The sequence below is a fragment of the Sinohyriopsis cumingii genome, chromosome 3 (genome assembly GCF_028554795.1).
Source record: "Sinohyriopsis cumingii isolate HCF-2022 chromosome 3, ASM2855479v2, whole genome shotgun sequence".
Classification (NCBI taxonomy): Eukaryota; Metazoa; Mollusca; class Bivalvia; order Unionida; family Unionidae; genus Sinohyriopsis; species Sinohyriopsis cumingii.
In genome coordinates, this window is record NC_142963.1 from 57271416 (window position 1) to 57298192 (window position 26777).

At 34.6% G+C, this 26777-nt stretch overlaps 1 protein-coding gene across 1 annotated transcript in view; it reads left to right on the forward strand.

Moving 5' to 3' along the window:
• LOC149802903 (ubiquitin-conjugating enzyme E2-17 kDa) overlaps positions 1 to 21799 on the forward strand; it is a 48740-nt gene extending 26941 nt beyond the window's left edge. The window contains exons 3-6 of the mRNA XM_089952399.1: positions 6239 to 6270; positions 7930 to 8007; positions 12133 to 12238; positions 21484 to 21799. Coding sequence (XP_089808525.1) covers positions 6239 to 6270; positions 7930 to 8007; positions 12133 to 12238; positions 21484 to 21626 — 359 coding nt within the window. The 3' untranslated portion in view covers positions 21627 to 21799. The remainder of the gene's footprint in view (positions 1 to 6238; positions 6271 to 7929; positions 8008 to 12132; positions 12239 to 21483) is intronic.
• The last annotated feature ends 4978 nt before the right edge of the window (positions 21800 to 26777 follow it).

The window sequence follows — 26777 nt, forward strand, 5'->3', positions numbered from 1 at the left end:
ATAGACTTGGATGAGTTCAGATACTCATTGCCATCCTACGCTTTGGGTCAGGTGACAGAAGATGAGGAAATTTATACTTTTGACAAGGCAGTTAACAAGGTGCAGAACACCCATGCCATTGTTTTTGCAACTGCAACTCCAAAGTGTTGAATGAGGAATCTCTGCCTCCAGCCACTTTACTGGGATGTTGGGAGACCACATTTTGATCTAAACATCAAGCATGCTTTATGTCAACCTATTTCACCTGCATATTTATTCTGCCCAGGATATATGAGAAGTTATGCTGTAGCACAGCATGAACCTTTCAAGGGCAGTGCTTCTTGATGCAGATGTATTATTTAGAGTCCTTATTTCCACAAGATCTGAGGGAGCAGCAACACTGGACCTGGCTGCATCAAAAGGCCTAGTCAGATTGACAAAGAGGAGGTCCCATCCTGAGTAAGGTTGTAATAATATACCAGTAAATTGTAATGCAAAAAGACACATACGATATATCGCAATACAATTATAGAAATACCGGTATATCAGTTTTTCTTTTCTTTCTCTTTACCTACACTAGACTGTCCAGAAGGAACTTGGAACAGACCTTTGTCTTCATTAGGCTTAGCACTGTTATTAACATGCCAGCTTCTAAATATTAGTTAATGATGAACCTCAGAAACCCATAAGCAGATAGTTCTGTTGGGAATAATTTTTCACTAAAAATAATTTTTCCACTAAAATGGAAGTTTGGCAACAATGCACTTGACAAAACAGTTGCTGTGTGTAACATGTCCAAAACTGAAATGAAACACGGGGGAAGGACAAAACTCAAAGGTTTCAGTAAAGACACCCAATGTTTCAGGTCGGCTGTCAACAATTGTGAGTATACTAGTTGCACAGACTAAATACAAATCATCATCACAAAAAGTGACAACTACAGCATATCACTTATGACATTGCCGCCAAACAGTGTTGTGAAAAATGGGGTTCTTAAATATGGCATCGGTGCTTGATTTGCGATGTGCTGTACAATATAGGTAAGTTCTCTGTGAGAAAATTATCTCAGATATGTATTTAAAAGTCAGAGGACATAAAATCTTGCTTGTCCCTCACGTCCAAAGTTGCATTAACAACCAACAGTTGTTTCTCTCAGGCTGAAATCAACAAAGGTTTGGAATCATTTAAATTAATTATTTACTATATTGATTTATTTTTCACATCAAAACAGGATATTTGTCAGTATGAAAATTTCTGATTACATGTATTTCTTACTTATTTTTGTTCCTTGTCATGACTGTGCTTCATGATATGAACCTTTTAATCATTTTAGTTTGTTGACCAAAAGACCTTTCCAGTCAGAAAAAATAATTCTGGGACATTTCTGCAAATATTTGTTTCCTTATGTAGATGTTTATTGTTTGCTAAATTATTTTTATATAATTATTATATTTAATGGGTGTTTTGGTGAAATAAAAAGCAACATTTTATTTTTTGCTCAGATTTTGTTACATGCAAGGACATTGCTCATTATTACAGTACAGAATAAGCAAAAATGTTAGAATCATAAATGCTGTCAACTAATACATCACGACAGGTAAGGAAATATAATTTTTTCCTGTCAAAACCTGCCCCTCAATCCTGAGAGGTCTGTGGGTCCCCTTTTAAGTATTTTAAGTAGGGATCTTGACAGAATTGTCAGTCCTAAATTTAAACTCCCATTCTGCCATCCTTTGCAAGATGGAGTGGCTGGAAATGACATGGTAATAAGTCTGCAGACACCTACCCTTTTGTTGGGGAGGGTGGCAATTTGTTCTAGGGCAGTTGTACACTCTTGTAGGTGGAAAGTTGTTGGAGTATAGTTGATCCCACATCAGAAAGAATGCATCCATTGCCCCTACCCTCTGATCTGGGACTGGAGAAACCTAAAGAACATTGAGAGGGCTGGGTTGCTGGATGCATTCTTTCTGAAGTGGGATAGAAGATACTCCTACAACTTCCCACCTTTCAGTGTCAAATTTTCTGCCTGCTTAATAGTTTGCACACTTTTAGTCCTGAAGGTGAGTCACTGACTATAGTGGGTCACTAGGTTTTACACTTAAATGACTAGTTTTGTTGCCAGTTTTAATTTGTGATAAACATTTTTATGTCTAAGGAAATGTTAGATATTTTTTGTAAAGCCAAAATTGGAATAGTTTGATTACACATTCAGATGCAGAGCTCAAATTTGAAATGTAAATAGAAAATTAAATTATCCACAAGTGTTGCAGGATATCTATCCCACTTCTGTTGACTTCATATACCAGGGCTTTTAGCTTCAACTTGGGCAGCGGATTTACACAAAGCCTCATATTTAATGGTAGAAAATTGTACATCAGCTAATTATTTTGCAGTCTTTTGGTTCTGAAGGTAAGTTGCCAACTATGTGGGTCACTAGTCTTTACACTTGAATGATTAATTATGCTGCCATTTTTAATTTCTTTTGTGCTGAAGGTTTAATTTTTATTAAGGAAATGTGAGTCACAGCTCATTTTGATTGCACCCCCACCCACCTACCTAGGCAGGTTGGAAGATGCCCCAAGGTATGAACCACAGAAGAAAAGCAGAATGTTCCACCTGCACAGCAATCCACACATTCTCTTTGCCTATTTTCAAGCAAGGTTGCTAAATACATCACCCATGGTAAATAGCAGTAAACTTGAGCAGTTTATGATGCCAAGTGGAGAATATTTTGTAATTGGTGCAACAGGAAATGCACCAATCCTGTCTGTGCACCCCTTTATCTGCAGTTTCACATTACCTTCTTTTCCTCTTTGAGGAAAAGACTGCTTTGTATCCACCATTTAAACTAGAGGGCAGCATCTCCAATATCCATACACCATCGGCAGGCATGGATCCCCATCTTCCAGATCTGATCTTGCAACTTGAGTTCCAGAGACCAGTCTCTTACTTTTTAATGCATTGTTGGGAACTTTTTGTGCATTGTGGTCTATCCAAACCTTAAAAAACCAATCATCAACAACGATAGTGAAATTCCTGCCTTGTCAGTGGATAAGGGTTGCTTACATTAAAATGGAAACTGGTTTGGTTACTTGTTTGACAACCTGTAACTCTTGCTAAGAATTTGCTACCATTTTGTAGCTTATGTTTGAGTTGAAATCCCCCCGTTTCAGTTTGATGCAAATGCAAGGAATGTATAGAGGTAGATTCCATTTTTTTAGTGTTTTATTAATATTTTTAACTAAAATAAAAATTTCTGGTCTGTGCAGTTTTCCTAAGCACATTTCCAGTTGCATGATGGTCTCATGATCAAGTGTCATTTATCATTTACAAGGGTGACATTATTTCCCAAAGTGCTAGATGTGAAATAATGGCTGGCTGATTCATTACCCCACTATCATGCCAAAGCAATGTTAATGACCACAAATGTGATATCTTGTGATCATACATTTAAAAGCCACAAAAAAACCAAGACAAAATTCAGACAAATAGTGAAACTTTCATTGGAGAATTGGATTTCACTTTGGCAGAAAAAAGTAAAACATCACACCCATGAGAAATCACATCACAGTTGAAACTTCAGAACGTCGTGGAAGGGAATAAAATTATATACTCAGACGATTCCCATGCTGTTAGACTTTAGTCATAGGCTTCAGAGATGAGAATCCTTAAGTAAAAGATTGTTATTTACTTGGTTTTTCATGCAGATGACATCTAAAATAAACCATATAAATGGTATCTCACATTGTTATGAGGTTTGCCCATTATGATCACAACATTGGCACACTTTTTTCAGATAAGGCTGCCAGTTGGTCCATATTTTGTCAGTTCTGGCTAAAACACTGCTGTCTGGAGGTGGATTGTTATTACTGTCAAAAGAGGTTATCAGTCTCGCTAAAGCTTTTTCTTTCATAAGAATCAAAGCCCTCAGTGTAGTTGCTGCAGCTTGGGCTTTTCTTAGTCATTCTTCATTGGATGATATCATGAAACACATCTGGTGGTCTCATTCCATCTTCTTTGTGCTCTACCTTTGGTAAGTGTCACACCAGAGCAAATACATTTATGCATGGGGCCAATTTATCAACCCAGGAAGTTGTAAAGCCATTGTCTGGTAGAGCACCCTGCTTACTGCAATGATAAGTTGACTTTGATAGCTAGTCTTGTGGTCATCAGCCTCAACAAAGCAATAATAGCATGTATTTCTATGTCTAAATTGTACATTTTTGTGGGTAAAACAAGTGATGCTTGCTGTTATTACCAAATTCTTTCCTCTCTTCCTACTCTGATGTTGATTCAGTTTTGGTTAAAGGTAAACATTGATAGAATAACTTTAAGATCGAGGTTGGGTTGTTTTATATGCTCATCACAAGACTTGAGTACCTTCTTTTAGGTAGGTAAGACCAGCTGTCTGTTACCTATTTTGTTTCCACACAATTTTAGTTTTCATTATCTACAGTTATTAAATATTTGTGGATGACTTTCACTTTGTTGAAGAACCCTGTTGATTTTGGGTTGAAAGTTCAAAGGTCAAGGTCACTGACAAAAAGGAAAAAGGTTTTGGCACATTAACTCATTTTTCATCAGCAGTTTCCAAACTTTGTGGATAGCTTGCACTTGGGATCAGGAAGAAACCTCTTGATTTAAGCATAAAGGTCACTGTGACTAAAGAAAGAATAATAGCTTCAGCATAGTATAAAGAGTTTTGAAATATCTGCCGTTACCAAACTTTGTGGATGGCTTGCACTTGGGGCAAAAAAGGTCCATTACTAAGTAGCCTTGCATCTTTTTTGGACATGTATTAATACTTGTAGGTATTTACCGTACACTTTACATTGTTTTAAACTCTACTTCAAAATCCAGTTTGTTTCGCTGATCTTAAACTTTTGTTTCTTTTTCCTAATATTAAACTTGTTTTGATGATCACAGACTCCAGTCAGGTCATTTCTTAGTCTGGTCTAATTGCTAAACTCTGAATGCACTTTTGTACATGTTTCATAGGCAGCAACTTTTTATTTTTAATTGTGTGAACTTATCAAAGAGTTTGGTCAGGTTGAAACACTGATTTACCACCAACTCGACATTTAGAAACAGTTTTGCAGTCATATTGTCAAGAATAACACAACAAATGATGTTGTATCTACATAGGTTACAATTCCTCACTTTCACCCTGAAATTTACAAATGTTAAAAGTTTTGGATCCCTAAAACTAGCAGTTATATTTTCTGAACTGTTAATAAATCCATGACAGCATTTGCTTACTCGGGTCTTTGTACAAATAGTTGATACATGGTAAGTTAAACTCATGTCTTGTGCTCAGTTTCATCAGTTTGTGAAAATTTATCACATTTATATTTGGTGTGGAGGTTTTACAGGATGATTGGATTAGAGAATGCATCTTAGAGATTGCTGTGTGCATTTCATTGTGTGAGTGCATGTTATGCAAAATATTGTATTATGGCTGATAAAATAGAAAAAGACCACATTTCTCATTTTCATTCATATTTTAGACTGCTGAAACATATTTTCTTGTCACCCAGCACATGATTGTGAATTTTTGTTTTACAAACAAAATCTCACTTCCTCTCACAGATTTCCAAATATCCACAGTGATTAAAAATCATTTTACCATTATGCTTAATGTATGTTTGGTAACACCTACATATTTTAAGATTCTTGGCTTGAAAGTTTGCGCTGGATGTTGTTCATCCTTTCCAATTTTCCTGTTGAGCACTTTGATGTGAACACATGTAAACCAGCTGTCTTGTTGGTACAGAATATGTAATTACAGGTAATTTTTTAAACACAACAAGCAAATTTTCATTTTTACATGTTTTCTGCTTTAACATCTACCTTCTGTGTATGTTTTCTCTTGTTTCAGAATGCTTACATTTCCAGTTACTTTAACAAGTCTATCATTGTCATTGTAACATGTCGTGATCTAATTAGATTTTAAGCCATATTTAGATTTTTACATTTTGCAACTCTTTGAACTGGCTTGGAAGAGTAAGTAAAAATCATAGAAGCAGACAATGACAATATTTTGGGCTTGTTTGTATACAAATATAAATGACCTGATTATATTTTCATGACAATTTAGCATTTTCAAATTCTTTAAATATTGAATTGTGTTTGGCTTGAAATTTTTTGGCCTACAGTGATTTTATTGATCTCCTGCAAGGGTATGTGTGTGTATATATATATATATATATATATATATATATATATTGTTTTTATAACTCTTCTTGTATTTTTTTTTCAGTGTTCCATTGGCAGGCAACTATAATGGGTCCAGTAAGTATAGTCTAGCAGGCAGAAGATCTCATTCTACTTGTCCATGTTTTATTAATACTCTAGCCTTTTGCAAAAAGATCTGGTATCAGCACTTGGGTCCTTAATTGTTCTTAATGTTGCTTTGAGTTGTTTATCAAATATTTAAACTTGTTTATTTTCAACAAGTTCATCAGCCAGAGTGAATATGAAACTATAAAATGATTATCAGGTCTGTACTTTTGGGGATATATTGTGACCAGACTGTGTCCATCTTTGTGTCCATGCATCCATGCTTTAGTTCTTGTAACAGGAACTCTATATAACTTTGGAGAGAATGTGATTATATTTGGTAAAACAATTTAAGAGGATAAGGAGATGACTTCATATTTTGGATTCTGGATGCTTTCCCATGCAAAAGTAGGTAGAGGTGTTGTTTGGAGCTAAAATACCAAATAAAAAAAAATGGTAATCAAAATACCATGGCAGATATGTCAGGACAAGAAATTTAATTGCTAAAACATATGCTAATCTCAAATTGAAATCCATGTCTACGCGGTACACGTATACATGACTTGCGTGTACATCCTGAAATGTGATCATGACCAGAGTGCATACCCTGCCAGCATCCACTGTCCGTGAAACATATTCATAGGCTAATCTTGAATTGTAATTCATGTCTGCATAGGACATGCATGTATGACTTCTGCATGCCTCCTGTTAGTGATCCTCAACCAGAGCGCATATTCGGCCTGTATCTACTGACTGTGGAACACTTTATTGTCCAATGTATGGACTTCCACCTTGCGAGACAGAAGCATTTTGTATGTTGTTGCCATTCATAATGACTGCATTCAAGTTAGTCAAGGGTACAGAGTTTTGAGAGTAAGTGCTAATAGTATTTTGTTAATATCTTTATCAGATTCTTTTGGAAGAATTATTGCATTTTGTGACCAAATATGTGATTTTTATTTAAAAAAATGGATGCTTGAAGAAAGAGCAGTTGAAGATTTGCCAGCCACTAACAAGGCTGTCTGATTAAAATAACTTTTAGTGTGAACCTAGCAGAGATTTTTAGGTATGCTAGGTTTGTGCTACAATTTTAAGTTTTCAAGTTTGACCTTCTAAAACTGGTTCCCAACATGGGCAATACTGCCCCCTGGGGGGGGGGGGGGGCACTAATACTAAATAATGCTCATTATGGGGTAAGGTAGAAAGGGCTACTAAAGATAACCAAGGTGGCGGTGGCCTGAAAAAGTTTGGGAACCACTGTTCATAAACCAGGTATACAAGGATTTATTTGGTTATTTTGGAGCTTGTGCTGATGAATCAGTGATAGATAATGAGTTGTCTATCAGTGATTCATCAAATAATTACCCCTTTTTTTAAGTTTTTAAAAAAAAAATAATTATTTTTGACTAAGTTACGTATTTCTCAATGTTTCTTCCTTAAAGCATTAGTTGATTTTGAAATTGAACCTCGTGTGTGGCACTAGAAGCTATCATGGTTTTGCACAGAAACATCATACAAGTGAACAATCTTTAAAATATTTCAATAGCCAGATTTGTTGCTTTCATTGAAATGAATTGCCATTGGAAGTTTTGGAGGTCATTTGAATTAGCATGGAGAATGTTGGTTTTATGTGTAAATGGTGGTAGCATTAACTCATGTTTTCCCTTTCAGCCTGAAAGTCCTTATACAGGGGGTGTGTTTTTCCTCACAATTCATTTTCCAACAGATTATCCATTTAAGCCACCAAAGGTAAGTTTAGTGTCACATTTTCCCATAAAATGAGCAACATTTGCATACTATGCCAATATTTTAATTAAAAAATCATGAGTGCTGAAGAACATTGCTTTTCTCACTGTATCTTGGCTCATGTAACAAATATGAATGATGTGTTCACTGTAGGCATTGTTGATGTAATCTGCACAGATTTGGATGTTGCTATAAATAGAAAATTAGGAAAGTACATGTAGATCTATGAAGGACAAATAACTCTTACACTATTCTTATGCAGCAGTCTTTCTTTTTAGAATATTCTCAATTTTTTATAAGTGGAATTAAAAAGACAATATAAATGACAAAAACAACTTTTTATTGCTTTATTTTTGTACTAGAAAAGCATAATCCATATACAGGCAAACCTAAGATGAAACTATGTGGGGGAAAATAAACCATTGTAAACATTATACCAAAAGCATAATGATTTGCATGCTTTTAAACTACTGGTCTCTGGTAGTCAAATGTTCATCTACATAATGCACACTACAGAAATAAATTCACATCCAGCAACATCAATGCTGTATCAAGTTTGCTGGTAGAATTTATTTTTTCAGTCATTGTAGAGTCTTGTTGCCATTTTTCAGCACATGATAGCCTATACATGTTGGCCAGTATTAATGGTGGAGGAAGAACCTGGGAAATGCCCGGAAAGAACCACCAACCCTCGAGAGAAGCAACTGGCAAGCTTTCTCACATACCCATATTGGCCGAATCCAAGACTCGAACCCATGCAGACAGAGGTGAGATGGCAGTGATCCGTAACGGATAGCACTTTAGACCACTCGGCCACTCGGGGGCCCCCATTGTAGAGTGTACAAAATCATCCAAGCAGTATGTCCATTTGAATTATTGATACATTTATATAGCAGTACTAAAGGATATCAAAGCAATTGTAAGGAAGTGTTACCCTAGCTGTCGGATGTATTTATCATTGGTATATTTTACAAACTGGATCCTGTCATAATATGCAAAATATGTACAGCAAATGAAACATTTGCAAATTAATTGAAGATGTCATGCACATTGCCAATGCATAACATGCAAATCGGGGGAAAGGTTGAGTTTCAGATCTATTAGATCGATCAGTGTTGCAGTCTCAGTTTCATTGTATCATTTGTTCAGCATTTAAAAGAGATAATTCTGCTGGAGTAAGTAGATAAAGCTGATACATGAGAGATGTGGCTTGACTTGGACAAACCACTGCTGCCTTTGTATTGTTAAATAATTAAATAAAAAAGAAAAAGTAACTGAACTGCAGTTTGGGAATTTAATCCATCCTTACCTATGGCACTGTGATTCTTGGCTTGAGGGATTTTGGTCCATCTGTGTTTATGATATAGTATCTAGTCCCTTTTACCAAATATAGTTTATATTACCAATGATTGTAGCAAATCATATGTTTTTGCTAAATTTAGCAAAAGTAGAGACGTACCAGCCTTTAAGGTCAATTTTATGTAGAGGGAGGCAACACCAAATTATCTAAATGATTGGCTCTTATAATAGTTATTTCCCTTAGATATTGTTACACTGCTGGAAATACTTGAAACAACAGCTTAAAATTTATTGACTGAAATCAGAGTAATTACTCAGAAATAATGTTTCACATGTGAATATAAGTTCTGTTGGCATATTAAAAAAATTATTTAAAAAAATTTGAATAATAATTTTAAATTGTTTAGAACTTTACAATATTAAAAGGAACCATGAATTTTTCTTACATTTGCTTTTGCATAAATTAGTAAAACCTATCCCTCCATGCCATCACTGTTTTCAGATAGTTGATTTAAGGGGTCCCTATGGCTGACAATGAAAAGTATTTTAAAATCGAGCAGAATTTCCAAATTCTAACAACTTCAGAGAGAGAAAAGTTTCCAATCAGCCTGTTTTTCTAAAGGTCATCTGCCCAGACCCCATCCATTCCCAATCATCCTTGAGAAATTCCCACTTTAAATCACTATTGTTCTTTCTATCCTGATTTGCTGGTGCAAATTGCTTATAATGGAGTATAGACACAGACCTGCCATTACAATTTGACTAAGTTTTATTGAAATGACCCTTAAATTATGAACTTCAATAATAATAATTCAAGTATGTGTGGGGTTTTTTCTGTCAAAATTTCAAAATGTCTCTAAGTATCCATAAAAGAGCACCAAAGCAAATTGCTGTGTCTATTTACTCAAAGTGTTCATAATACCCAAAACACATACACAAGATTTAAACAATTGTAAAATTTTAAATGACTATACGTTTTTTTTTAGCAGGGAGTAGGGGCCCTGATAAGTTCTCAGTAATATATTGTACCATTTATTCAGGCAGCCAATCATAGGATTGTAGAAGGGTGATTTAAACTGGAGATTTGTATTATAAAAATGACACCAAGCCATTCCTTTTCTTATTTGAAATAAATTTATCTTGTGATGAATGAAATGACAAAAACAATCCCAGTCAGTAAGAACAATCTAGCTCCATAAATTAAATGGCCAGTCCCTTGCAGTACATGTGTAATTAAAATCCAACAAGTATGTATATACAGCCTTTTGACTGGGTCATTACATGATTCGTAAATTCAGAGTTTGCTCGTTTTTCTTGTTTTGTTGTTGGTTTTTTTTTGTAAAACAAAATGGCTGTCAGCTGGAATTTAGTTGGCAAAACCTTAGAGGATTACTTTTCATGTTTAAACAGCGTGATAATTTGCACCGTTCAAAAGAAGATCAATACGTTGTACCTGTCATCAAGTCAGTATGCAAGTTTGTTCAGATTTCTTTGAATAAAATAAAAGTGTAAATGTATTGCAGACCAAAGCCATCTCTAAATGTACAGACTATGCAAGACCTTATTTTATTTTTTATTGTTCCAATATATTTGATAGAAATTAAGATCACTTTATTCTTGAAATTATATCTGATTGTAAATCACGCATAATGTCTCAGGCTTTCTGTGGGTGTCAAATGTCAATCAGTAAAGCGTAAGTTGTTAATGACTGGACCATCATTTGAGCTACATGTATTAAGTGCAACTCGCCCAGTCATTCGTGTGATAGAAACAAAGCTGAAATTGACAAGTTCTTCAGATGCTAACATTTTATAGAGTGTTTACAAAGTTAACTGCCTTGATATCTGCTAAACATATGCTGAAGCCTAGTCTTTATTAGGGAGAGACCACATACATTTCTAAAGGGGTGGTGGTGATAAATGCTTGAAAACTATTTGCTTATTTTGATTTGTGGTATGATAAAAACAACACTGCCATTCCTTGCTTTACTTGAAACAAACATATCTTGTGATTAATGAAATAATAAAAAAAATACCTGTCAGAAATAATAATTTAGCCCCATAAAATTAAATGGCCAGTTCACGTTGCATTCAGAGTTTAACACGTTGATAGTTGTTTACATGTATATTCAATCTCGTAACTGGGCTGTCCAGTCAGTGCACAAGTTTTCTAAATGTACAAAATATACAAGACTTTTCAGATTAATTTCTTTTGTCCATATACACGATTGAAATAAAGATAATTGATTGCTGAAAAGGTATTTGATTATTAATCATTCATGATGTCTTGGTCTTTCAGTGGGTGGTCTTCACTGGTTGGCTGTACAAATGTCAGGCTGTACAAATGTCATTCAGTAATAATGAACAACCAGTTCACAGTGGAGATACCATCAGCCTGTCGGCTGAGGTGTGGTGGTGTTGATTTGTTGGTATTTTATTGCACGGTCGCAGAGTGAAAGTGGATTGGATTAAGCCCCCCCAAACAGTGTGTGGAGTTCCAAAAATACACGCAAGTTGTGCTGTTCTTGGTATTTCATTACACTGTGTTGAGAAAGTCTTGTTGGAGTTACCATGCATGTAGATAGTACTTACAGAAGCATTGTAGGGGTAAATGAAAAATTGCATCAAGACTGTTACAAGGTTGTCAAAACTCTTTTTGATTCAATCGGGAAGTGTTAAGAGAGAATATAAAGCAATTTGAGATGGTTTCAGCAGCACTGTCTTAGTTTGTCCTTTTCTGATTTCAAATAATATAGTTAATTTTTTCTTATGATGAAACTTGAGTAGTTGCACTTGTATTTATCATCAGCATTTTCCAAATGTATTGCAGGTTGCCTTTACTACTAGAATATACCACCCAAACATCAACAGTAATGGAAGTATTTGTTTAGATATACTACGATCACAATGGTCACCAGCTCTAACTATTTCAAAAGGTAAGCTTTGAATTTTTTATAATTCAAAACAAGTTTTTTACTATTTGTCTGATGTGTCTGCAGATCTTTTAAGAAGTAGTTGTTGATGCTGTGCTTTTAAAATATTGTTCATGTACTTTTTTGTATTTCCATTTACCCATTTCCATTTACCCATTCTAGTGCTAGTGGATTCAGATAAAAATCAGTTTCAAAGTCTTTTAAAGATAAATGCTAAATATATAGTAATCTGACTGCAGATTTAAAATGGCTGCTTTTAAGTGACATGAATGCAGTAGTGTACATTTATTATAGAAATTTAAAAAATTGTGCAAGAATTGGTTGTTTTCTGGATGTTTATGGGATTAGGGAGGGCAGCTTAAAAGTGTTACAAGTAGTAGATTATAGTTTAGATTGTGAATAGATTCATGATATAGGATACAAGCAACTGCCAGGTTAAAACACTGACATATATAGCTTGAGTTGTGTGAATTTTTAGTGTTTATTTTGTGGAAAATATTTTCATTTTTATTATTATTAGAAGATGGAGCTTTATGGATTCTTTTGATCACACAGAAGAACCATTTTATGCTAGGTCTTTAAATTTCTGGTATTGAGCAATCGAGAAATCCCCAAATTTGGTACCCATTGAAATAGAGAAAACTTGCTGTTAACTATTCCAATAATAAGCAGGTGATTGAAAATAGAAGGGTGGGGGGAGGCTTACAATTGAATAATCATAGTGATACATATTGGCTAAATATATTGAAGATATTCTAATGAGAGGCAGAGCTACAAGTTAAAATGTATAAATTTAACATTAGTAATATGTTACCTGTCACTTTTGTGCAGCTTGCTCTGTTCCTGTAGGAAAGAACCCTTGTCCATGCCAGATATACCGTCATATTATTCCAGGAAAGTACTGGAGTGTGTACACTGTCTGATGTCAGAGGCCCATGCATTTATTCTTTTCTAAACATTTTGATCTAGCAGAGTTTGTTTCTCATTTTAAGACATGACTGTTCATGGCAGGAAGTATTGTGTACTAACATCAAAAAATGCAAACAATACAGTCCTTTTATTGTGCAGAATTAGTTCACAAAGCCAAGATTATTTAATACTTGAAACTGTGCATTAGAAACAGAAATTTCTTTGCCCAATGTGCTTGAAGCCTGACCTTCCAGATGATGGCAATTCTTAATTATTTTGTTCAGAATTCGAATTGCACTGTAATTTTGGTATGAAAACACCATTATTGAAAATAAAGAACTGTTTATAGATGATGGCATAATCTTACATATATGGATCATTCAATAAAGCCATGGTGACGGATTTCAGATTCAGTGCTAAAGTGATAATGAGACAATTCGTTCGCAGCTGTTAGGATGATTTGTCTTTTATGTGTTGAATGAAAGGTATATCAAAAGCCTTTCCCAGGACTGAATATGTACTGTAGTTATAATTGTAGTCTTATTCAGTTGACACCAAAAGAAACGCAAACTTTGCAGGTAAATTAAAACATGCTAATTATGGTAGACTTCTGACAAGCTGTCTTTTTGTGAGTGCAAGTTTGGTGATGCGAAACTGATGAAGATTATTATTTTGTTGTATAGATTGACATCCTAATGGCTGTGACACCTGTTAGCAGGGGCCACTTTTATGACCTATGAATGTGAAATTCTGATAAGCAGTACTTTTTGAACACCTTTTCTTATCAGTGGCTTTTTAAAAAAATTGAGATAGCATGGACTTTTGATACCGAAGTTTCACCTGCTTTATCTGTTATATAGTGTTTCTGTGTGCTAAATAATTATTTTCAAAATAACTGAATACTAATTAATGTAGTCCGAGTTTCCTCTGACGCATGCCAACTAATTTTTGATATTTGGACATTTATGTTGGGATGTAGGGTCAGAGAGCATTCCTTAATGAAAAGTTGGGATTTGCCAACATTTGGGTAGCCGCTTACTAGCTGGCCCAGCAAACTTGAATGACCTATCATTGAGATATACCTGCATGAAATCGATCGGAATATGATTTATTTTTTCAGAAATTTCAATCATGTCTTTGATCTGCTGACAGACTAGGCAAAAGTACATTGATGCTGAAATTTGACCTTGATATGGCCATTTGCATTCCTAGTCACGTGACTACACATCTCTCGCAACCTACCTGTCAATGACATCAGAGGTCATACAGTCATGTGATATCAACAATAAGCAATTTCTAGTGTTGCTGTAGGAAACTAAATCGAACATATAAATGAAGGTCACATAATTTTTATTTTAAAAAAATGAAAAAACATAAACTTCCCAAAATAGTAACTGTGAAAACAATGACCCAAAATCTTAAATGTTGCAGGAATTGGAAGAAAACCAGGTTCACTAAATAGATAGCACATGTCAGTGTGGTAGTTATGTGACACCAACAAAAACGTCGCTGACACCTGCTAGGTACCTCTTGATAATGGTTTTCTCCACCCTGCTGCGATACTGACAGGTTTCTGGTTGTTGTTCTCAGAAATAATATGTTGAGAATTAAGTGTGCATTATATTTATTTGCAAACATTAAGAGACTTCTGTATAATATGTCCAAATTCTATGTACAACAACTTTTTGAAATTTGTTTATTGTCAATATCATGTGTCTATATTACCTATGATGTCATTGACATGTTGGTTACGAGATTTGTATAATCATGTGACTAGATGCAAATGGCCAGATCCAGGTCAAATTTCAGCAATGATATACTTTCATCTGTCAGCAGATTAAAGACATGACGAATGCTATGCTCATGATTTTTGAGAAAATAAATCACATTCCAATCGATTTCATGCAGATATATCTCAATGAAAGGTCATTCAAGTTTGCTGGGCCGGCTAGTAAGCGGCTACCCCATGCTGACACCAAATGATGTCAGCGTATTCCAACTTTTCGGTAGGGAATGGTCTCTGACCCTACACCCGAACATAAATATCAAACGCTTAAAAATGGGGTGACAAGGGTCAGAGGAAACTCTGACTATATTTAATGGAAAGACTGCTGGTCTACTTTGCAAAATATCTTACACATATGCATGGTAGCACCATAAATGTGGAAAGAGATATTTGATTAAAGTTGTTCTTGTGTTGGAATGTCCATAATTGAAGAACTGTTTGGATAAGATGTACCTTAATTTACAGCGTGTGATAAGCCGATAAGTTTTCCCCATTTAAAGAGAAGGTAGATTGATAGTCACTCCAGTGGCATCTGTCCCTTAAGCATGCAAAGGATGGACGGAGATCGAGTACCGGTAAATATAGTGACTTGGATTGTACAAGAAGTTACTTGTAAGATTTGATTCTTACTTGGATAAACGGTTGAAATTTGCTTGCAGCAGGATAGTGTCGAAAATGAGATTATTAAGACCAAAGTTTCTACACATTTTTTTAAATATATATATAATCAGTGGACATGGTTGAATATTCTTCCGCGCAAAAATATATGCGGCATTTTTTCGTCCTAAGTATGAGGTTTTGCTGCCATTGATGACCTTGAACAGATGTGCAAGCAGAATAGATGATGAAGACATCTAGATATTCATCCTTGTTGCAGCTGGTGGTGTTGTCATGGTAATGCATCAAATCTTTATCTTTGGTTTGACTGGATAAACATACAGCTTTGTCAAAATATCTGCCATATTAAGTGATTTCATGCAAAAAAATATAATACCAAGGTGTCTTGGCTTTTATTGTTAGTATTTAACATGTTGTCATTCGCTTATAATAGCAGAAGTTATTTAAAGGTCTAGATCTAAGTTTATTTGGCGTCATTTTGTTCCATTTAAGTGGCTGATTGATGCTTGCCAAAATATTGTCAGTTGGAGCAACCAAACCCTCAGTTGTTTAGAAAGGGATAGTAGGGATTGTTTGTTCTATTCAGATGATAAAAGATACACAGATGACTGCTTCACTAAATGATAAATTACTTTGGATTTGTGTAGTTCTTCAAACATAACGTCCCTGTTTATACTTGGAGATTATTCCAACCTACCCTTGTTATTGTGATCTAGTTGAAATCAACAGAAGCAAGAATGAAAGAATGTAAGGATATTTATGACCAAACAAAACAAATCTCCACAAGTGGGGTTATGAATCATTAGAACATTAGTTCATGGGGTATCTACTTGTTTTTGGTTACTGCCATCTGGGATGGTTCAGAATTGCAAATGAAACACCCTCAAGTCGCAAACTTTATTCAAGTACTGTATTTAAAAGTAAAATTGTGGCAAACTTTATTCAAGTACTGTATTTAAAAGTAAAATTGTGGCTACTTAGAGCTGTTTTTAATTGGTTAAAGATGGCTTGTATATGTCTTGGAAATGGGTCAGTACTAGTCTAATCAATAATACGTGAATAAGTTTGTCACCCAGAAGGTCTCTCTAGTTGACAGCCTGGTTGTAGCATCTCCATAATCCTCCTGAAGGGATATTATAGAAATAGTTAATTTTGATATTAGTAGACATGCATAGCTTGTGCCATTTATTAACTTTGACTGGGTTGCATTATTTTAGGTTAAACATCAACCATATATATATTTCTGCCTGGAAACATTTCTGCAATGGTTTTTCAAAATGTTGACATTTCTTCTTATGCTGCAAATCATTTGAACTGATTTGAGCATATGTATCTTTGTATACAAAAAATTTCTGATAGTTCCTTCCATTACAATGTACAAGTTCCAGTCTTGGTGTTAGATTGCGCGATGATGCTAACTAGTGGACACTGGTCAGTACAATGATGTATGCATTTGAGATCCAGAGTATTTCTTATGAGTGCTGTATGCTGCAAGTAGAATATCTTTGCACATTTTGTAACATAGTGTATAGTTTGTAAAGCAGAATTGACTGAAATTGTCCAGTACAGACTAGTAAAGGACAGTTTTGTCCTTAACCCTGGTACAGGTAGCATTTCTTGACTTTTGATCCTTTTTAAAAATGTCGTCACCAAACTGTCAGTCATTATAGTCTCTAACCCACCTGGAATGTGAAAATATTGGCACATTGTACTGCTAAGACTACAGGAAAATCTTCTTGCAGTGCACTCATTGGCAGGACCTGAACATTATTCAGATAGTTTAGAATATGACAGTAATTTGGGGATGTGATGTTTGCTTGCCTATCTGATAACAAGTATAATCATACAAGTTGGGCTGTACAGACTTGATTGCAACAAGAAGATGGGTCCGGTGGCCTGGGAGGCAGGAGTTCAAACAATGGCCAAATCGTACCAAAGACTTATACAAATGATACTCACAGCTGCCTCGCTTGGTGCTCAGCATTATGAGGTTAGTGTTAGGACTGGTTGGCCTGGTCTCACGATAATGTGAATAGGTGGGACATCATGCTACATGTCTGCGGCATGACGCCCCAGTGCTAGACATCACTATAAACTGTCATACTGCAGACATCATAGCGATATGACTGAAAAATTGTTAAAGCTATGTTAAAAATCCAAATCACTCACACTTTATTGCAACCCGTTACTCATACTGTATCATAAACTTGCTGATATTGTCCATCTGTTTTGTGTGTGGCAATAACTCGGAGATGGGTTAAACAGATGAAAAGATCAGATACAAAATAAAAAGCATATTGATACAAATTATAGTATCCTGCCTCTTTATTTTGCCCAACTCTCTCAGCACGAGCAAAATCTCCATTTCATATTACACGCAGTCTTCATTGCAGGTCATTTATAATCCTTGGATAGAACAACTTTATCCTGGTTTAGATTGTTCCTTAGTTGACGTATATTATTCTTGATATCTTTCTTTTTGTTTTCAGAATCATTTTTTTTTAATAGCCTTGGTGGAAATTTTTATCGTCATGGCCTACAAGAATGATCCATATATGATGTACATAAAATTTTACATATGCTCTGACGTCTTTTTAACACGTGTCATGAGTGAAACATTTACTGGGCTGTCAAATAGAGTGCTTTCAAATGTAGTCTTTGGCCACTTGTTAACAAATTCTGTTCAGAATGAAGATAATCTTTTGTTAGGCATTGCTTATCAGCCTATTTTGCATTTGGGACTGTGCCTTTTATAAGCTTTGCCTGCACAAAAGTAGGGAGTACATGACTAATATTCTGATGACATCACCATTTTGTGTTAATAATTGTAAACATAGTGGCATTTTCCTTTGCAGACATTCAGCTTAGTGGTTATCATTTTTATGTGATTAGTTCTAATGTTTTATTCTGAACCATCCCAGGTACAAATATTTGTATATCACATGAATCTATTGTTTTCTTGGTTATTGACAGTTTTTGGAGTATGTATTCTATGTAATATTTTAAGTGGACAACAAAATTTCACTGTTTAGGCACACTGCCTGTGACACTCACATTCATTTTTTAGAGGTAGAAGAGCCCAGTCTGCTATTGTGTGGCTATTTATATTCTGCAATGTTTTCATTAACAGCCTGTAGGTGGAACAATTAAACACCCATTTTCCTGTCATGAACCAGCTTTTCATGTTAGCTGTAAATTCTTTTTACACCTGCATATGGTAGAGCATATTGTATGAAAACCATCCATCCAGTTCTCTATTTGATATTTCTCTTCCCTCAATATTTGTAAATCTCTGACATCTACTGTTACCAAACTTGTATAAATGGCTTCCGTTTAGGGTGAGGAAGGGGATTTGTGATATTGGAATCCAAATTTCAGCTGTCAGGGTTACTGTATTTGAAAGAAGAAAAATGGTTTCTATACAGTATTCTACATCACAAACCTGAGGTAAACTTTGTTGAGGGTTGCAATATGGATCAGGTAAAAGCGTATCAATTTGGGGTCAAGTGTCATCAATATGACTGGAAGAAGAAAAATGATTTCAATGCAGTCACTTAACATTATGCATTACAGACCTATTTGAAGTAAGGTTGAAGCTTATTTATTTTTGGGGTTAGAGGTTAAGATGACTCACTGAAAGAGGACTGTACAAGTATTTAACTGTATGTACAAGTATTTAACTGTATGTACAAGTATTTAACTGTATTTACAAGTATTTAACTGTATGTACAAGTATTTAACTGTATGTACAAGTATTTAACTGCATCTCTGTACACGTATGGCTATATGGTACCAATTAAAAGTAAAATTGTACAGATGTAAAGAGGAAGAATTGTAAAAACATGAAACGCAACAAAATAGAATATTAAATGTAAAGATGTTACAGTTTTGTAAAGATATACAAAATAAATGATAAAGTTAACATTTGTGAAAGGTATAAAAGCAGTTTATTAGTTTTTTATGTCTGTTGAATAAAGTTTGTGGACGGCTTGCGCTTAAGCAATGGAAGATGTCTGTTTCAGGAACAAGAGGTCAGAGGTCAAAACAAACAAAAACTTGTGTTTGTTTTAATGTAAATTCCTTAACCAAACTTTGTGAATGGCTGCAATCCCATTGGGTAATAAAGAAATGTATAGATTTGGGGTTTAAAGATGAAACATTGGCGAATAATCTCCACAGTATGCCATGCCCTACTCAGGCCTATATAGAGGACTGTTAAACCTGCTAGTAATGTACCGTTCATGATAATCTTTTTAAAATGAAGTCTCGGTACACTTAATTTACTTGCTGTTTGGGGCATGCATTAAATGTGTTAATGACCTCTGCATCATTTATCAATTAAACTGTTGTGTCTGACAGTGTATTGGGTAAAACAAAACAAAAAAAAGAAATATCAAGAGCTATAAATTTATATGTACTTCGTCTGTTTAGATATTCACAGTTGTAGCACATTTTTGAATATCCAATTGCTGGTAATTCTGTGTTGGTACTAGAGATCACCAGTATTGCTAATGAGGATCAACATTTTCCAATATAAGTTAGTTATAATAAATACAACATATTTGGTGTTTATGAATGTTGCGGCTTGTACTTGTATAAATAGCCCTTTTGATTTGAGGTTTCCAATGTTCACTTTTGTAATATATTTTGTATACAGGATGCAAAGGACTACATTTATTGACAAGGGAATGTGTAGAAATGCGTAATTTAAGTTTGAAAACTAAAGTTTTTGGGAAAGAATGGAATCATGAAAGAGAATACTTGTAGACTGTGGGTAATTTTTAATGTTCATTAAGAGCCGGATTCTGGAGCAGAAAATTCCATAGTTCAGCCCTTTTTTGGTGCACTAGGTAATTTAACAACTGTATTATTGTTCAGGAAAAATGTTACATCTGTGTGGAATATTACATGTGCCAACCTTGGGTAATGGGGTGAATTCTAAACAATGTTTATAACAAAAATTTATAGCAAGCAAGAAGTTAGGATTTATTTAATATCCTTACATCACAGTGTGGCTGATAAAGAAGAGTGCCATGGAATCTGTTTTCCAACTGTTAACAGCCTTAAAGTTTACTGACATGACAATCTTGTGATTTTATAAATTTGTGCAAGTTTCATTGGTAGTACATTTGGTATAGGTCCATGGATTGCAATTCCCCAGAGTTCTGAATGAAACTTGGATTAATGTAATACATTGTTGGATACAGAATGTTGATTTGTGCTATTCACACACATTTATTTAACTTTTCTGAATGGTTGAATAAATGGTACAGAAATAGCTATACCTTCATACATTTTTATTATGTCTGGCAAATCTGTTAAAAATTCAGGAACAAGTTTTATTTGATGCATAGTAAAAGTACTATAGTTGAAGCTTTGCACATGAAGCTGTAACTTCTTTTGCCAAGTGACATAATACGGTTGCAATCTCACACCAGTCTGTTGGAGAAGCATATTGTGGCAACATGTTTACATGAATAGGCAGTGGGCATATTACTGACTTCTTTGCTAGGGTTGCTATAATGGCAGTACTCTAAAATGGCTTTTGTTGCATAAACATAAATAATTAGTCCTGGATTCACCAATGGTAGTGATTGTTGATAGTAAATGTTGGATATAATCTTATTATCCTTCATTTTGAGTGTTTGGACCATAAACAGATTTTTAAAAGTATGTTAAACTGCAAACCAGTTATTTGTAAGAATTTATCCTTAATTAGGGCTTGCGACCAGATCCAAAAATCCAAAGTTTTGAAATAAATTTACAATGCTAGATCAGTAGAGTGAAGTGTTTTTTTTTTTTGTTTTTTTTACAACATAGATTTATGTGAGTTGTGTGTATTTTGTTTGTAAAATCATTAACATAACTAATTTTTATATGTATTTCAATTTGTGGTTTAATTGGGTAGTACTTGAGATTTTTCCTTTTGTTTTAGTTCTGTTGTCAATTTGCTCCCTGTTGACGGATCCCAATCCAGATGATCCGCTTGTGCCAGAAATAGCAAGAATGTACAAAACAGACCGAAAGAGATACAGTGAAATAGCGGCAGAATGGACAAAGAAATATGCATCGCAGTGAAAGTGCATGATTGATTTGAGTTTGCAGCAAAACAAATTTGTGTGTATAGGAAAACAAGAAGAAAAAAAAAGAAAATTATAAAATGAAAGGACAACAATTTCTGACCAACATAAAAGTTGAATACCAAACACTAACGCTTCTGCTCCCAAATTAAAAACAGTTTTTAATCTCGATTATTTGTGGTTTAGTCTATACTATAGTTTGATCTTGTCATTTTTTTTATCTCGCCTCTACAAAGTAGAGAAGAACAGCTCTATTGTACTACCCCCAGCATATTCATATGTGCGGTTTTGAACTTTATTTTCTGGTTCCAAGGCAACAGTTTTGAGTGGGTTTTAGTGCATCTTTGCCGCCTGCCCCACCACCACATCACCTACATGAAGGGTCTTAATACATGCACATTTCAGGCTAATTTTGGCATTTAGCACATGACCACATTGGGTTTTTTGGAGGATGCATACATACTGTAAAACCTCTAATCCTAAAACTTTGTGTGGGATGCTTGTTGATGGGTACTACACCTTCATCACAAAATTATGTCAGTGTTATCAATATTTCTTGCTTCACTAACCTGGGTTAAATTTTGTATCTTATGTGTATTTTCAGCCACTGTTCTTGCTAGATATATTAACAAGATGATTGTATGCATCTCTATTAGTACCACACATACATCAAAAGGTCACTGTGACCTATATTTCACATTTCAGTGATTTTTGTTTGTATTCAGCTCATGACCAGATAGGTTTTTACATGCAATGTACATACTGTCCTACTTTGATTAATGAAACTTGAAGAGATGCATCTAGATGGACACTGAACCGTCATTTCAGAAGTAGGTTAGTGTAGTCATTTTTTTTGTATTTCACTAACTAAATTTTGTATTTGGTGTTGTGTTTTCCAGGCACTTTTCATTTAATAATTATGAAATTGATCATCATTTACTTTTATCCAACCTTAAATCATGATATTAGTGAGAAGATGCATTTTGATAAGTATTGCACCCATACTGAAAAAGGTCTTGGCGACCCATATTTCACGCTTCATTGATATTGTTGAAATATTGTGTTAAAGGTACATATCATAGGTGCTCTTCTTGTTAGGATCATGAAACTTGATAATTGGACTTTTAGTATAATTGGAAGTATCTCTGCTTTTACTCCACCTTACAACAGAAAGTCAGTGTAACCTACATTTGATACTACTACCATGTAGTTGTGTTTAGCTCATGATCACATAGGGGTTTTCTTGCTATATGCATTGAAGCCTACCAGAAGGCCCTTTCTGACAATTGCATTTGAAAGTGGAATAAATATGTTTATTCAGTGGTAAACTGTTCATATTAATGACTAGACATTATATATCTTGATGTGTTACTCTTGACAGGTTGGCTGTATGCAACTCCTCAGCTGTAGTGATTAGTCAGTGCACTAATTCATATGTGAACTGTGTATGTAATACTGGCTGTCACTCAAAAGTTACTAAAAAATCTGTTACTTCCACTTAATTAAATCTGTCTTCTAGGATTGGATTTACTGGGTGGTGATTTTATATAATAAAAAAACAAGTCAACTCATTATAGTAGCTCTGCTTTGATTAATAGAAAAGAAACTTCTTAGTTTTTCTTTTATACCCAGTCATAGGGACCAACATTTATAGGTGAAGATCACTTTAGTTAAAATTTACCTTTTACGTAATAATTTATACGTTTGCATTGGCTGCTGGAAAATAAAGATGCTTCATAGAGGCGAGCTGTATAATCGGTGAGTACATTCTACTGGAGTAACACCAATATCTGTTGAAAAATGTTTCATCTTTATGTAAATGTAATACTCCTACGTTTTGGATTAAACAATGATATATGCTGTAAAGTCTGTTGTATAAACATAAAAACAGTAAAGCAATTGTTCTGAATATATGCCTTTGTGTTTTAGTGTATTCAGTATGTACGTGAGAGTCAGAGAGTGTAAATAGGATAGGTTTTATGCACTAGCATGGGTTAGAGATGTCTAGGTAGAGGAGACCTGCCAGTCTTTACAATTTGCCTCAATTCTTACGAAAATGGCCCTTAAAATATGGACTTGCCAAATAAAAACAAAAATTACGGAAATGTGATTGTTGCTGTGAAATCCAGATAATTGATTCGTCCATGTTTGATTTGGATCTTTGTTTCATATTGGATTTAGTGGAGTTAGGGATTGAGACTTATTTTACAGGAGTACTTCGGATGCTTAAAGCTACACATACCTTTTTCATGCAAAATGTCTGTATGATCAAACTGTCGCTTATAGAATTTTTTTTAAAAAAATTTCATCCCACAGATAATACATGTTAAAGATGAAAGGGAAAATAAGGCTCTTAAAACGTGTTAATAGTTAGTACAGAAGATCAAAAAGAAATATTAAGATTCTTTGGGTAAAAGCAGGAAAAACAACAATTATGTTTATTGATCATCACGTGTCAATTTGAGTACATTACATAGTAGGAGATTTGATTGTCATGTGAAATCAACAAACAAAAACCCCAAGAAGTATGTAAAGTTTTTAGAGATCAACAAGCCATTGAGCTCCATAGAGTTTAAAACTGAAGTTGCTACAACAGTACAGGAGGTATTTAAGGTCTAAATATATTTTGCCAACTTTTTAGTTGAACATAATGTTTACCATTGCTGCATCAGTTTTGGATGTAACATCTGAACTTTTAAATACATGTTTTCCAACTTAACAATATCAGTATATGATATTATTTAACACCTTACTGAAAATAGACCAATCTTGCAACAACAAAAATCAACCCCCTTACTGAGAAGGTCTCATTGGCAGGTCTGGTAGAGGATCAGAATTCATTAGAAGGAATGGAGCTTGGTCATTTTCGTGACACAGAATTTTCACCTTGTGATATAGTTTTGTATTACTTGGCAAGTGCATTTAAAAACAAACTGGCAAAACATTGATATATATGTGGCCTTGGGGAAATATTTAGAAAAAAATATTTGTTGTTTTAAGTTACAAAGAATGCTTGCTAGTAAATGTAATGTTAAAGTGTAAAATGTTGTACACTCTTGATTTTTAAAAAAATTTGAACACTGAAGAAGTTCATGTCATGGGTATAATGGCATCTTGGTGCTGTTGAGTGTACTGGTAATGGCATCTTGTGTTTTTGAGTGCACTAATAATGGCATCATGTAGTGTAGTGCACTCGTTTTGGATAGCGAGGCATAATCCACATGCTCGTTAGCAAACTGTATCATGGTAATATTAATAATGAATATCCTACTGCAAGCAGCATGTGCTTCTATCTGCTGTTGCATAATGCAAGATGTATGATGTTCACGGTTACATTCATGCTAAGCATAGGCAAGTATTTTTAAGAAATGGACTGAAAAAAAAGGTTAAAGATGGCTGCCCAGAAGAGATGACCTTTGTCATAATCTGTTTAAATTTATTTAATGTTTTTATATATTTTTGATGTAACTTTTTATTGTACTTCCAATTTTCCGTGATGCTTCATATTAGCATACCCTGTCAATCAAGTTTCTTGATTGACTGATGCAACTTTGTTCTGCCCTCCAGGGCAATTTCAAAATTTGTCGATGAAGTACTCACTTTATCAGCAACTCTCACATTTATTTGTCATATCTTAGACCTTTGTTTTATTAATCAATATCACTTCCACTCTGTCTCATACTTTTAAAAAGTCATTTAAAAAAAGTGGAAAACTCCATTTTTAGGAAAACTCAAAATTAATTTGGAAGGGGGGTAATGATTTTTTCAGTGTGAAAACAACCCAACTATAATATTACACAATTTTTGTCAAAAATTAAAATGTAATTTTATATATTCTCTAGCAACATATTTGATCATTGAATTGCACCTTAATTAACCTACGGTAGTGTTAGATTATCTACATATATTTACATAGTTGAATGTCTTTCATCTTCACCAAGTGAGCTAAGAAGATAGCCTTTAGATATTACTCAAATCTCACCTCTGTCCACATGGGCTCAATTCTTGGCTCAACCAACAAGGGTATGTGAGAAAGCTTGCCAGTAGTTCCTGTTGGTCAGCAAAAAAAGTTGTCCATAGGACATCCAATATGGCCACCACAGCAGCTATCTTAAAAATCCTGTCATTATTTAATGGATAATTGTATTGAAATTGTTGCACAAAAAGACATATTGTGATGCCTAGTAAATGCTAAATGAAAATGTTGGTGATCTTGCCCCAAATATTGCCACCATGGTAGTCATATTGATGTCGAGTTTAAACTAAAATACTTATAATATCAAGTTGGTCCATTGAAAATTAATCTAATCATACCTTCAGTTTCATGGCTATAATAGCCATCATGAAAAAACTTTTTGAATAACACGGAATTGTTACCATAGGCTTGGAATGCATAGATGAAAATAGTGTTAATCTAAAGTCCAACATCGTTGCCATTCTTGTACAGATTTATTCACTATTCCTCCTGATCGACATGGTTTTCACAAAAAGACTTCTTATGATATCTGTTTGGTAACAAATCGGAATGGTGCTGATCTGGAAACATTTTGCCGCCATGATGTCCATCTTTAAAATTATGTTTTTGCTACTCCTGAATATATGGTCATATTGACACAGAATTTTCATGAAAAGTCGTGACATGAGATCCAGCTGATCTTGAATAAAAATTAATCCAAATAGACCTCCAATTTGCGGTCAGAGTGGCCATAATCAGAATTCTCATTTCAGTATTATTTCATGTATAGTGGTAGGGACATAGTGTTTTCACTTATTGATCTTGAATGAAACTGGTGCTTCTCGGACCTTCAGATCGCTCCGGTGGCCTAGTGGTTAGAGTGTCCGCTGTGGAAGTGGGAGGTCATGGGTTCGAATTCCAGCCAAGTCATGCCAAAGACTTACAAAAATGGTACTAACAGCTGCCTCACTTGGCTCCCAGCATTAAGAGGTTAGTGTTAGGACTGGTCGGCCTGGTGTCAGGATAATGTGACTGGGTGGGACATCATGCTACATGTATGCCCCAAATCTAGACATCCCTATAAACTGTCACTGCAGACATCGTAGCAATATGACTGAAATGTTTTTTAAAACTATGTTAAAAATCCTTATCACATGCACACATACACATGCACACAGACCTTCAGTATGGTAG